The sequence below is a fragment of the Brachyhypopomus gauderio genome, chromosome 1 (assembly GCF_052324685.1).
Source record: "Brachyhypopomus gauderio isolate BG-103 chromosome 1, BGAUD_0.2, whole genome shotgun sequence".
Lineage (NCBI taxonomy): Eukaryota > Metazoa > Chordata > Actinopteri > Gymnotiformes > Hypopomidae > Brachyhypopomus > Brachyhypopomus gauderio.
The window spans coordinates 21,136,956-21,150,068 of NC_135211.1; the positions used below are offsets into that span (position 1 = coordinate 21,136,956).

At 40.1% G+C, this 13,113-nt stretch overlaps 1 protein-coding gene across 1 annotated transcript in view; it reads left to right on the top strand.

Annotated features, from left to right (window-relative positions):
* The window catches only part of LOC143512114 (myosin heavy chain, fast skeletal muscle-like), a 13,430-nt gene continuing 317 nt past the window's right edge, over positions 1 to 13,113 (top strand). The window contains exons 1-39 of the mRNA XM_077002048.1: positions 1 to 48; positions 267 to 479; positions 678 to 821; positions 910 to 1,066; positions 1,274 to 1,301; positions 2,253 to 2,367; positions 2,457 to 2,549; positions 2,659 to 2,722; positions 2,918 to 3,016; positions 3,125 to 3,228; positions 3,314 to 3,452; positions 3,540 to 3,658; positions 3,743 to 3,892; positions 3,996 to 4,166; positions 4,278 to 4,584; positions 4,746 to 4,816; positions 6,187 to 6,274; positions 6,384 to 6,501; positions 6,646 to 6,769; positions 7,662 to 7,798; positions 7,905 to 8,160; positions 8,272 to 8,514; positions 8,598 to 8,774; positions 8,878 to 9,023; positions 9,125 to 9,215; positions 9,303 to 9,692; positions 9,864 to 9,990; positions 10,074 to 10,192; positions 10,310 to 10,506; positions 10,615 to 10,798; positions 10,905 to 11,070; positions 11,166 to 11,290; positions 11,371 to 11,679; positions 11,772 to 11,975; positions 12,064 to 12,189; positions 12,274 to 12,444; positions 12,549 to 12,653; positions 12,744 to 12,839; positions 12,978 to 13,109. Of these exons, the coding sequence (XP_076858163.1) occupies positions 279 to 479; positions 678 to 821; positions 910 to 1,066; positions 1,274 to 1,301; positions 2,253 to 2,367; positions 2,457 to 2,549; positions 2,659 to 2,722; positions 2,918 to 3,016; positions 3,125 to 3,228; positions 3,314 to 3,452; positions 3,540 to 3,658; positions 3,743 to 3,892; positions 3,996 to 4,166; positions 4,278 to 4,584; positions 4,746 to 4,816; positions 6,187 to 6,274; positions 6,384 to 6,501; positions 6,646 to 6,769; positions 7,662 to 7,798; positions 7,905 to 8,160; positions 8,272 to 8,514; positions 8,598 to 8,774; positions 8,878 to 9,023; positions 9,125 to 9,215; positions 9,303 to 9,692; positions 9,864 to 9,990; positions 10,074 to 10,192; positions 10,310 to 10,506; positions 10,615 to 10,798; positions 10,905 to 11,070; positions 11,166 to 11,290; positions 11,371 to 11,679; positions 11,772 to 11,975; positions 12,064 to 12,189; positions 12,274 to 12,444; positions 12,549 to 12,653; positions 12,744 to 12,839; positions 12,978 to 13,109 (5,793 nt within the window). The 5' untranslated portion in view covers positions 1 to 48; positions 267 to 278. The remainder of the gene's footprint in view (positions 49 to 266; positions 480 to 677; positions 822 to 909; positions 1,067 to 1,273; positions 1,302 to 2,252; positions 2,368 to 2,456; positions 2,550 to 2,658; positions 2,723 to 2,917; positions 3,017 to 3,124; positions 3,229 to 3,313; positions 3,453 to 3,539; positions 3,659 to 3,742; positions 3,893 to 3,995; positions 4,167 to 4,277; positions 4,585 to 4,745; positions 4,817 to 6,186; positions 6,275 to 6,383; positions 6,502 to 6,645; positions 6,770 to 7,661; positions 7,799 to 7,904; positions 8,161 to 8,271; positions 8,515 to 8,597; positions 8,775 to 8,877; positions 9,024 to 9,124; positions 9,216 to 9,302; positions 9,693 to 9,863; positions 9,991 to 10,073; positions 10,193 to 10,309; positions 10,507 to 10,614; positions 10,799 to 10,904; positions 11,071 to 11,165; positions 11,291 to 11,370; positions 11,680 to 11,771; positions 11,976 to 12,063; positions 12,190 to 12,273; positions 12,445 to 12,548; positions 12,654 to 12,743; positions 12,840 to 12,977; positions 13,110 to 13,113) is intronic.

Here is a 13,113-nt window from a genome sequence, read left to right on the forward strand (position 1 = left end):
AGTATTCACAACCTTTCTAACCAGTTTCCAGACTTGGGAGCAACTAAGGTAAGGTTTTTACAAATCACATCACATTTATGAAAATTGTTTTACAGTCATCAAAAAAAATTATTCTCACTTTAAAACTACCTAGTCAAAGGATCCAGTGAAAAGCACAGTAATCCAGACATGACTAACCCAGTACAAGATATAGAATGCATGAGGGAAAATAAATAACTGTCATCCAGGGTGAAATGTATAAAGTGTGTACATGTTTGACTCTACAGTAAAACACCACCATGGGGGATGCAGAGATGGAGTGTTTTGGGCCAGCGGCCATTTACCTCCGCAAGACAGAGAAGGAGAGGATTGAGGCCCAGAACAAACCTTTTGATGCCAAAACAGCAGTGTTTGTGTGTGAGCCTAAGGAGATGTACCTCAAGGGTACACTAAAGAGTAAAGAGGGAGGCAAAGCCACTGTTGACACACTGTGTGGCAAAGTAAGTGAAAATATTAAAAAATTTAAATAGAAAATGTTATATTCTGTTAGGAATTAATATGCAATGCACCAAATAATTAATCTGCATAATTTCAGACATGATATGCAGTCATGTGCAGAAACTCATACAGGGACAACAGGGCTAGTAATTTCAGAAGAAGTTACTGTTATGTAGACCTTTAATGTTATCCTTTCACAGACCATCACAGTGAAGGAGGATGAAGTCTTTCCCATGAACCCTCCCAAATTTGACAAAATTGAAGACATGGCCATGATGACCCACCTCAATGAACCTTGTGTGCTGTATAATCTCAAAGAGCGTTACGCAGCATGGATGATCTACGTAAGCTTAACAAAGACATAAGATTTTGGAAAATGAACGTGAATATATTGTCATGACAGTAGGATCATTTCTCTGGACTCTCCTGTAGACCTACTCAGGGTTGTTCTGCGTCACTGTGAACCCCTACAAGTGGCTCCCAGTATATGACGCAATCGTCGTGTCTGGATACAGAGGCAAAAAGAGGATTGAAGCCCCGCCCCACATCTTCTCCATCTCTGATAATGCATATCAGTTCATGCTCACTGGTAGGATATTTGGTATATGTTTTAACATGTGACATATGGGTTTAATATCAGATTAACAATTTAAAAACTACTCAGATAATTTAAATACTTAACAAAACAATGTTTCAAAAAAGAAAGAAACCGACTCTGTACAAAAAGTATTTATAAGTATTTTTGTAAGTTTATTGATGATAATCCACATTGATAAAATTCTAACTGTTCCTTCAGATCGTGAAAACCAGTCGGTCCTGATCACGTAAGTAAACCCAGTACTGTGAAAATTTGCTGCTAATTATTTACTTTCAAGCTCAGTCAACACAAGAATTTAACATTCTTTAACATGTAAGACCTAAAATGTTCTGTTTTAGCTTTGCATTGAATAATTGTAATCCCCAACAATGCAAGCACCTTTATGTGCAAACTTTATGTTAAACGTTTACTATAGTAAACTTTATATTTATGCTGATTCACCAACTTATGAAGGTGAAGTTGATGTAACCTGAAAATGATATTAACATGAAAGTTAATATCAGCTCTCAAATATATGTAAACTTCATATAATGTATACAGCCTCATGTTTGAAGATAAGTCACACTGTTCAACATAACGACATGACCTCCAGTGAAACTGCTGTTATACAATAGCTCTACTAGAGCCGTTTATAAGTGAACAGTAATACCATGTATTACAATTTGTTTGCTTATTTTATAATGTATTTGGCACTGATGAAACAAATCAGTTTGCAACTGTGCTGGGACTAGACAATCCAAGCACTACACAAAGACACTGCTCACTGCCTTGCTACTTTGAGTAAGTCTACAGTACCACAGTAATTTGGTCTGTATATTTCCATACATTGTGCAACCTGTGAAATAAGAGTCTGTTGCCAGTTGCACTGGTCGCATGTGTGATTCCAGTGAGTTAACAGCAAAGTTTTAATCTAAGATTAAAGAATAAAATTAGATTAAAATGAATAGAATGCATTTGTAAAGCAGCGTGATACACGTATAGCTCAAATATCTGTTATTACTTATAGCTCATAGACAAGTTTTTATGCTCTGTATCAGTGCTCATGGAGTGTCTCTTGTGCAAATGATTGGGTTGAAACTACCTGTTGTAAAATAAGACTTAATGATGGCTGAGATTTCTTTCAAGCCTCAGTGTGCATTCTGAAGTACAGACCCATGTCTACTCATTCTATCTCCAGTGGAGAATCTGGTGCAGGAAAGACTGTGAACACCAAACGTGTCATCCAGTACTTTGCGATGGTTGGCATGACTAGTGGAGCAAAGAAGGCAGAACCTGTTGCTGGCAAAATGCAGGTAACTGACCTGGTATTGAAGAATTAAGTATGTATGAAGAATTAAGTCCTGCTCAGAGGCCTTTTATAAATTCCTGCTTGTGTCTCTAGGGGTCGCTGGAGGACCAAATTGTAGCAGCCAACCCCCTGCTGGAAGCTTATGGTAATGCCAAAACTGTGAGAAATGACAACTCCTCTCGTTTTGTAAGTACATTACACCAGTGTCCAAAATTCTAATGGAGTGTAATTAAAAACAAAAAAGAGGCAGCATTAAAAATATATACAACTACAAAACATTTTTTTGAATTTCCAGGGTAAATTCATCAGAATTCATTTTGGACAAACTGGAAAGCTGGCATCAGCTGATATTGAAACATGTAAGTTTCAGTCATAATGAGTGCATCCATTTATACCGTTATGAAGGGACAAGAAATAAACATCAAATTTTAGATAACATGATTAAACAACATATTACATACATGCACAATCTTTTCAATAGCACAGTTGTGAAGATATAGGGTTTCTCCATGAAACACATTGATAAAGAAAAACTAATACAAATATATGAACAGATCTACTGGAGAAGTCAAGAGTCACTTTCCAGCTGTCTGCTGAGAGGAGCTACCACATCTTCTACCAGCTCATGACTGGACACAAACCAGAGCTGCTTGGTATGAACTACTAATTCCTATTCGCTATCAATTTTGTTGCATTATTGGCTATTATTTTGTTGCATTATTGACACTAACACTTATATCTAATTTTGCACGTCCACACAGAGGCACTGCTCATCACCACCAACCCTTATGACTACCCTATGATCAGCCAGGGTGAAATCACAGTCAAGAGCATCAATGACATAGAAGAGTTCATTGCTACAGATGTAAGAATAATCTGTGTAAACCTGTATGCTCCTATCACAAACATATCATATTTTGATTTGTTTTTTCATTGTTTTCACCACACAGACTGCTATTGACATTTTGGGCTTCACTGCTGAAGAGAAAATGGGCATCTACAAGTTGACTGGTGCTGTGATGCACCATGGGAACATGAAGTTCAAGCAGAAGCAGAGAGAGGAGCAGGCTGAGCCTGATGGCACTGAGGGTAAATATCACAACACATTACCAGATTTGTTCAATTCCATTAGAAGTAACATATTGGTTTAATGAATATCACTATCATTTTTTCCAGTGGCTGATAAAATCGCCTACCTCCTGGGCCTGAACTCAGCTGACATGTTAAAAGCTTTGTGCTACCCCAGAGTGAAGGTTGGAAATGAGTTTGTGACCAAAGGCCAAACTGTACCACAGGTAATGTAATATTTGCCAGCAGAGGAGATAAATTAGGTTTTAATAACCCACAGCAGATCAATAGTCTATGTTTGAATTTTCCAGGTCAATAATTCTGTCAGCGCTCTTTGCAAGTCTATCTATGAGAAAATGTTCTTGTGGATGGTCATCCGAATCAATGAGATGTTGGACACAAAGCAGCAAAGGCAGTTCTTCATTGGTGTGTTGGACATCGCTGGATTTGAGATCTTTGATGTAAATATTTGGCGAGTCTACACTGTTTGCTTTACACAAATATAACATAATTCAGTACTCAGCAGTAATTAACTGAGAGTTCATATTTAATTTAATTAAACAGTTCAACAGTCTGGAGCAGCTCTGCATTAACTTCACAAATGAGAAACTGCAACAGTTCTTCAACCACCACATGTTTGTGCTGGAACAAGAGGAGTACAAGAAAGAAGGAATTGAATGGGAGTTCATTGATTTTGGTATGGACCTGGCTGCCTGCATTGAGCTTATTGAGAAGGTAAGGCTCAATAGGTTATTACATTAATAACAATATTTGTTAATACAAACTGTCACCACTAATAAATAAATTGCTCCATCAGTGTTGAATATGAAAATCTGTCATCAACAGCCAATGGGCATCTTCTCCATCCTTGAAGAGGAGTGCATGTTCCCCAAGGCTACAGACACATCCTTTAAGAACAAGCTACATGACCAGCATCTTGGCAAATGCAATGCTTTCCAAAAGCCAAGACCAGCCAAAGGCAAAGCTGAGGCCCACTTCTCCCTGGTGCACTATGCTGGCACTGTGGACTACAACATTGCTGGCTGGCTGGACAAGAACAAGGACCCCCTGAATGAGTCTGTTGTGGGGCTTTATCAGAAGGCAGCAAACAAACTTCTGTCCTTCCTGTATGCAAGCCATGCATCTGCTGAGGGTAAGATAAACTTTTTTTTTGCAATTAGTAACAGACTACTTAGTAGTAGTAACAGACAGTAGTAACAGTAGTAACAGATCTGTAATAATGATACAAAGTTTCTGAGCTGAAATAAGTATTTTGAAGTAAGACTAATGTATAACATACATTAATTTTAACAGCTGAAGGTGGTGCTAAGAAGGGTGGTAAGAAGAAGGGTGGTTCATTCCAGACTGTGTCTGCTCTGTTCAGGGTAAGAGCAATTTTATTTTGAACCATAACATGTATACAAGAAGAACTTCTTAAGCCAGTTAATCGTAAAAAAAAACAAAGTGATTAAATTAAGTTTAAATATGGCTATATATATAATATCAGTGGCGGATGCTGGTCTTTCAAGGAGGGGAAGCTCAATTTCGGCCTACATCATAAAATGTGTCGGTTTATTTATACGTAAATTCTACCCTCCATTCCTTTTCAGCAGCACCCGCTGGACAGAAACTGCGATAGAAGTCAGAAAGAGTGATAGACGTCAGTCTCCAAACACAAGCAGCTACAACAAAAACAACGGAACTCAGAACAGAATGAAAAAAAAATTAAAATTAAATGCTCCCGCGGAGGTTTATACCAAAAGATCACTGATTCGCTCATTTCGCTGTCAATCAAAAAGGGATTCGGCCTCAGATAGATCATCCAATCATCATGCAGAAGCTGAGCGTTCGGGCCAGCCGAGGCCGGCCCACTGCCCCATAGACCTCCAGAGACGCTGAGCGTCCGATGGGCGGGACAAAGCCCAGCATTTATCCAATGACTCGTCTTGTTTCGCTGCAACTCTTTGCTTCGCTATTGAACTCTGTAGACCAGGGGTGCTCATTACGTCGATCGCGATCGACCGGTCGATCGCGAAGGAAGTGTCGGTCGATCGCGAAGGAATGTGCGTAGATCGCGTCACAGAAAATAGTAGTAGATGAATCGCACATTTGCACTGACGGTTGTATTTTGACTGACATTCACGGTAGCCAATTTGCAATCTACTCAACAAATTACGTTCGCCACCCCCCCCCCCCCCCCCCCCCCGCTCAACAAATTACGTTCGCCACCCCCCCCCCCCCCCCCCCCCCCCCCCCCCCCGCTCAACAAATTACGTTCGCCGCCACCCCGGTAGATCTTTCTGACTTGGTCATCTTATAAGTAGCTCGCAAGCTGAAAACTGTGGGCACCCCTGCTGTAGACGCTCAGCGTCCACACAAGCGCTGTGAAGCTGCGGGACTGAGTGAGAGGAAAGCCGCGTTGTTACCAGTGATAAAAAGCTGATTCTGAACAAAAGTTGAGCGCGTTGTAGCGCACATTTCGTCAATGACATGTACACACAACAGTATATGTTTGATCACTTATTTTTTTGACATTTTAGGTTTTAGGTGAAGCTGAGCTTCCCTTGCAGTCTTAGAGCATTCGCCACTGATATATATAAATATATATATATATATATATATATATATATATATATATATATATATATATATATATATATATATATATATATATATATATATAATATTGTAAACAAAAATTGTAAGAATATAGACAGTACAACATGTCTAATACAAATAATGTCAAACTCCACAGGAGAACCTGGGCAAACTGATGACCAACTTGAGGAGCACGCACCCTCATTTTGTGCGTTGCTTGATTCCAAACGAGTCCAAGACTCCAGGTGTGTGATCTTGTTATTTTCAGAAATTTTAACGTACTTTTTAATATAAACAAAAATGTTTACTTCATTTTGCCACACACTAAATACAACAATGTATTGACCATTGTAGGTCTGATGGAGAACTTCCTGGTAATCCACCAGCTGAGGTGTAATGGTGTGCTGGAGGGTATCAGAATCTGCAGAAAGGGATTCCCCAGCAGAATCCTCTATGGTGACTTCAAGCAAAGGTCATTATTATTATTACATGGTATTACATGTGATGATTTAAAAGTTATGAAAATATGTTATCACTTTTAGTTTTCAAATCAGCTATAACACTGATATGATAAAGTTAATATACAGTTAATAAATTAAAGTAAATTTAAAAACAGGTACAAAGTCTTGAATGCCAGTGTCATCCCAGAGGGACAGTTCATTGACAATAAGAAAGCTTCAGAGAAACTCTTGGGCTCCATTGATGTGGACCACACCCAGTACAAGTTTGGACACACCAAGGTACACCAAAACCTCATTTACATGTATTGTTTACATGTACATACACACACACACACACACACACACACACACACACACACACACACACACACACACACACACACACACACACACACACACACACACACACACACACACACACACACACACTGCCAGTTTTATTTTGACGTACTTCCCTAATGGTAACATCAATAGAATTGATGGAAGAACAGTTATGGTCATTAAACACAGCTCCGAAAACCAATGTGTTTAACCTATTTGTAAAAATCCTGCATTAAAAGCATCCTAGATCACGTCCTAAAGTGGACTGAGCAATCGGATAATATATGTTTTAAATGCATTTTGGGTGCAGTTGCATTACATTTTTAATGTGGATAATCCCTGTCTGGATAGAATCCTAATACTTAAGATCCACAAAATGACCACATATAAATAAGGTCAGTGGGTTTTGTGTTTGTTTCAGTCATCCTGTACAGCACCTTAGTTATAGTACATCTACATCTACACATCTTAATGCTTGTAAAAAATAAAATTTGTGGCACACTAATAATATATTGATTGTTTGCCCTAGTTTATCTAATTTGGATAAAGGTGTCTGCCAAATTATGAAATATTAATAAATGTAAACATCATTTTAATCTCAAAAGAAAATCACAACATAATATACAAAGCATACGGGAACAAAAGCAATAACAATGACAACACTGAGGCGTCTGTGTCAGAATTACCTTCTCAGAATGCAAACTAACCCTAAGGCACAAATATAAATAAATTAATTGAAGTGTTTTCTTCCTTAATGTAAGGTATATAATAATAAATAAAGGCTATGCAATAATGTTTTAGTACACAAAAACATGTCTGAAATTTATTGTTGTAAAATGTATTTTGGTAGGTGTTCTTCAAAGCGGGTCTGCTGGGTACCCTTGAGGAGATGCGAGATGAGAAGCTAGCATCTCTAGTGACCATGACTCAAGCTCTGTGCCGTGGCTTCCTCATGAGGAGAGAGTTTGTGAAGATGATGGAGAGAAGGTATATTTACATGAATAAACCCAACAGATATAATTATTTCTGAAACTTCACAGAAAAATGAGAAAACATGAGTTAGTGAACTGATCTGAGTCATCTCAAATTCTAGAGAGTCCATCTACTCTATCCAATACAACATCCGCTCATTCATGAATGTAAAACACTGGCCATGGATGAAGCTGTACTTCAAGATCAAGCCTCTACTGAAGAGTGCAGAAACCGAGAAAGAAATGGCTGCCATGAAGGAGAACTTTGAGAAGATGAAGGAGGATCTGGCAAAGGCACTGGCCAAGAAGAAAGAGCTTGAGGAGAAGATGGTTTCTCTTCTGCAGGAGAAAAATGACCTGCAACTGCAAGTGGCATCTGTAAGCTTAAATTGTCTGTGAATCAGTGTGGAACTAATAAAGGGTTATATTATTTTAAATGTCTACAGACTTTGCAAAAAATTACCATAACAAAACAATTTACATAAACAGGAAACTGAGAACCTCTCTGATGCTGAAGAAAGATGTGAGGGGCTGATCAAGAGCAAGATCCAGCTTGAGGCCAAACTCAAAGAGACAAATGAGAGGCTGGAGGATGAGGAGGAGATGAATGCTGAGCTGACTGCCAAAAAGAGGAAACTGGAGGATGAATGTTCTGAGCTGAAGAAGGACATTGATGATCTGGAGCTCACCTTGGCTAAAGTGGAGAAGGAGAAACATGCCACTGAGAACAAGGTATGTACATCATACTATGTGATTACTTATGTATTTTGTCCCTTTTACACAGACAAAGAATGTGTTGAAATGCTTTTCCACAGGTGAAGAACTTGACTGAGGAGATGACCTCCCAAGATGAAAGCATTGCCAAGCTCACTAAGGAGAAGAAAGCCCTTCAAGAATCACACCAGCAGACCCTTGATGATCTCCAAGCAGAGGAAGACAAAGTCAACACTCTGACCAAAGCCAAGACCAAGCTTGAACAACAAGTGGATGATGTAAGAATTTTAAAAGTCTGCGGTATATGTTCATGATATTGGAAAATTCCAGCAAAATACCTGGTATGATGATCCTAATTGCACTGGTTCCCATAAAATGTAGCTTGAAGGCTCACTGGAACAAGAGAAGAAACTTCGCATGGACCTTGAGAGAGCAAAGAGGAAGCTTGAGGGTGACCTGAAACTGGCCCAGGAGTCCATAATGGATCTGGAGAATGACAAGCAGCAGTCTGATGAGAAGATCAAAAAGTACAAATCACCTCACATTACAACTGGCACCAAATCTAATCACTTTGCATGTTTTAAAATAAAAACATCTAATTGTTGCACATACTGTCATAATATCACAGGAAGGACTTTGAAATAAGCCAGTTGTTAAGCAAAATAGAGGATGAACAGACAATGGGTGCCCAGCTTCAGAAGAAGATTAAAGAACTCCAGGTGATTCATCAATACAAAATAATGGAATTTCATTAAAAATAATCCAGCAATAAAGAAATCTCTAAAATGTAAAATCATATCCTCTAGGCTCGCATTGAGGAGCTGGAGGAGGAAATTGAGGCTGAGCGTGCAGCTCGTGCTAAAGTTGAGAAGCAGAGAGCTGATCTCTCCAGAGAACTTGAGGAGATCAGTGAGAGGCTTGAGGAAGCTGGTGGTGCTACTGCTGCTCAGATTGAGATGAACAAGAAGCGTGAGGCAGAGTTCCAGAAGCTGCGTCGTGATCTGGAAGAGTCCACTCTGCAGCATGAAGCTACAGCTGCTGCCCTCCGCAAGAAACAAGCTGACAGTGTTGCTGAGCTTGGAGAGCAGATCGACAACCTTCAGAGGGTCAAACAGAAGCTGGAGAAGGAGAAGAGTGAATACAAAATGGAGATTGATGACCTGTCCAGCAACATGGAGGCTGTTGCGAAATCAAAGGTGTGTTTATTTCACATTAAGATGAACATAGAATTTGTTTATAAAATAAGTATGCCTATTCACCTATACACACTATACATAAAACATTTTTTCTGGTCTACGTGTTCACCAACATTATTTATCATACAAGTTTTAAAGTCTGTATTTCATTATGTATGTATATATTCCTAGGCAAATCTAGAGAAGATGTGTCGTACCCTTGAAGACCAGCTGAGTGAAATCAAAGCTAAAAATGATGAACATGTCCGTCAACTAAATGACATCAGTGCACAAAGAGCACGACTTCAGACTGAGAATGGTAACTAGAGACAAACAACTAAATAGGTCAAATAACAAAATTTGCTTGGCTTTTGTAACCTACTGTCTAAAAATGTCTTCAAGGTGAATTTAGCCGTCAGATGGAGGAGAAGGAAGCACTCATTTCCCAGTTGACCAGGGGAAAACAAGCATTTACACAACAAATTGAGGAGGTCAAGAGACAAATAGAGGAGGAAGTTAAGGTAAAGTTTAAAATTTATTTGATACAACTGACATAAATGTGTTTTATACTCAAGCAGCAATCCATTAAAAAATAAATAAAAATTTCAGCATGTGAAAGTGTGAAAACTCAATTCTAGGCCAAGAACGCCCTGGCTCATGCTGTCCAATCAGCCCGTCATGACTGTGACCTGCTCAGAGAGCAGTTTGAGGAAGAGCAGGAGGCTAAAGCTGAACTCCAGCGTGGAATGTCCAAGGCCAACAGTGAGGTGGCTCAGTGGAGATCTAAATATGAGACCGATGCCATCCAACGTACTGAGGAGCTTGAGGAGGCCAAGTAATTGAATTTAATTCACAGTAAACTACACTACAGAGTCAGCAAAACTGACCTAATGATCAAGCCTTTTTAGAAAAGTATGACATAACATCATCAAAATTTCCATAGGAAAAAACTCGCCCAGCGTCTCCAAGATGCAGAGGAATCCATTGAAGCAGTGAACTCTAAATGTGCCTCTCTGGAGAAAACCAAGCAGAGACTACAGGGTGAAGTGGAGGACCTCATGATTGATGTTGAGAGAGCCAATGCATTAGCTGCCAACCTGGACAAAAAACAGAGGAACTTTGATAAGGTCAAATATCTGCCATTGAAAATGGTCTATGAAATATGAAACCATGAGTTATCATATTAAGCTTGAATATGAAACAACATCATCTGATGTTCCCTCTACATTTCAGGTCTTGGCAGAGTGGAAGCAGAAGTATGAGGAAGGCCAGGCTGAACTGGAAGGAGCTCAGAAAGAGGCTCGCTCTCTCAGCACTGAGCTCTTTAAGATGAAGAACTCATATGAGGAAGCTCTAGACCATCTGGAGACCCTGAAAAGAGAGAACAAGAATCTGCAACGTATGTTACTCAGAGATAAGCACTGTTTGAATAACTGATACTACAGTAAAGCATGAAATGAGTAACATAAAAATGCATTTTTATCTCACCCTCAGAGGAAATTTCTGACCTGACTGAACAAATTGGGGAGACTGGAAAAACCATCCATGAGCTAGAGAAGGCAAAGAAGACAGTGGAGACTGAGAAATCTGAAATCCAAACTGCTCTTGAAGAAGCTGAGGTAAAACTACATAACTTTACCATGTTATAAATGTAACTTGGAGTTTAATAAGTGATTTAACAGTTGACACCATTCTTCAGGGTACACTTGAACATGAAGAGTCAAAAATTCTTCGTGTCCAGCTTGAGCTCAATCAAGTTAAGAGTGAGATTGACAGGAAACTCGCTGAGAAGGATGAGGAGATTGAACAGATCAAGAGGAACAGCCAGAGGGTGATTGAGTCCATGCAGAGCACTCTGGACTCTGAGGTTAGGAGCAGGAACGATGCCCTCAGAATCAAGAAGAAGATGGAGGGAGACCTGAATGAGATGGAGATTCAGCTGAGCCATGCCAATCGCCAGGCTGCTGAGGCCCAGAAACAGCTCAGGAACGTCCAGGGACAGCTCAAGGTAGGACTTTGTTGTATTGAGGGGTTGTCCAGTGAATGTAGCGTGAGTCATTATTGGGTCATAATTACAGCCCTAATCCCTTTCAACATCAGGATGCCCAACTCCACCTTGATGAGGCTGTCAGAGGACAAGAGGACATGAAGGAACAGGTTGCCATAGTGGAGCGCAGGAATAATCTGATGCTGGCAGAGATTGAGGAGCTGAGATCTGGGCTGGAACAGACAGAGAGAGGACGCAAAGTGGCTGAACAGGAGCTGGTTGATGCCAGTGAGCGTGTGGCACTGCTGCACTCTCAGGTTGGTTATTTCAGCTTGAAACACTGGAGCTCCTTTGAAGGTAGCTGGTAACCAGTTATAATGGCTTTTTTGTTTTGCCTGTCAATAGAATACCAGTCTAATAAACACCAAAAAGAAGCTTGAAGCTGACCTGGTGCAGATCCAAGGTGAGGTGGATGACACAGTCCAGGAGGCAAGAAATGCTGAGGAGAAGGCCAAGAAAGCTATTACTGATGTGAGTACATATCTCTTCGGATTTTGTACCAGTGAGGTTTACAATTATTTAGGAAATAAACCCATGACATGGCTCATACACTAGGCCGCTATGATGGCAGAGGAGTTGAAGAAAGAGCAGGACACCAGTGCTCATCTGGAGAGGATGAAGAAGAACCTTGAAGTCACGGTCAAAGATCTGCAGCACCGCCTGGATGAGGCTGAGAGTCTTGCCATGAAGGGTGGAAAGAAGCAGCTCCAGAAACTGGAGTCTAGGGTATTTTGCATTCAGTCTAATTAGTAAAAAATTTGAGCCCCCAAATTTGATTCAAATGGTGTTTTGTTTACTAATCAACAATTTAAATTTGAAATGTTTTATAGGTGCGTGAGTTGGAGTCTGAGGTTGAGGCTGAGCAGAGACGCAGTGCTGAAGCTGTTAAAGGAGTCCGCAAATATGAAAGGAGAGTAAAGGAGCTGACCTATCAGGTACTGCATACACTTAGCAACAAGTAAAAAAATTTAAGAATACTTACTATAACAAACAAAACCTAAAGCAGTGGCAACAACATTTTGTAGACTGAGGAGGACAAGAAGAACGTGACAAGACTGCAGGATCTTGTGGACAAGCTGCAGTTGAAAGTGAAGGCCTACAAGAGACAGGCTGAGGAAGCTGTACGTTTGCCCCTGGACAACATGCACTGTGCATTTAGTATATGCACAGCATTACATTTAATTGCCCCCTGATAATACCAATAATATCTTACACCATATCACCAGCTCTAACTGGGGTCATGACTGATTCTTTACCAGGAGGAGCAGGCCAACACTCACCTGTCCAGGTACAGGAAGGTGCAGCATGAGATGGAGGAAGCCCAGGAACGTGCTGACATTGCTGAGTCCCAGGTCAACAAGCTCAGAGCCAAGAGCAGAGATGCTGGAAAGGTAA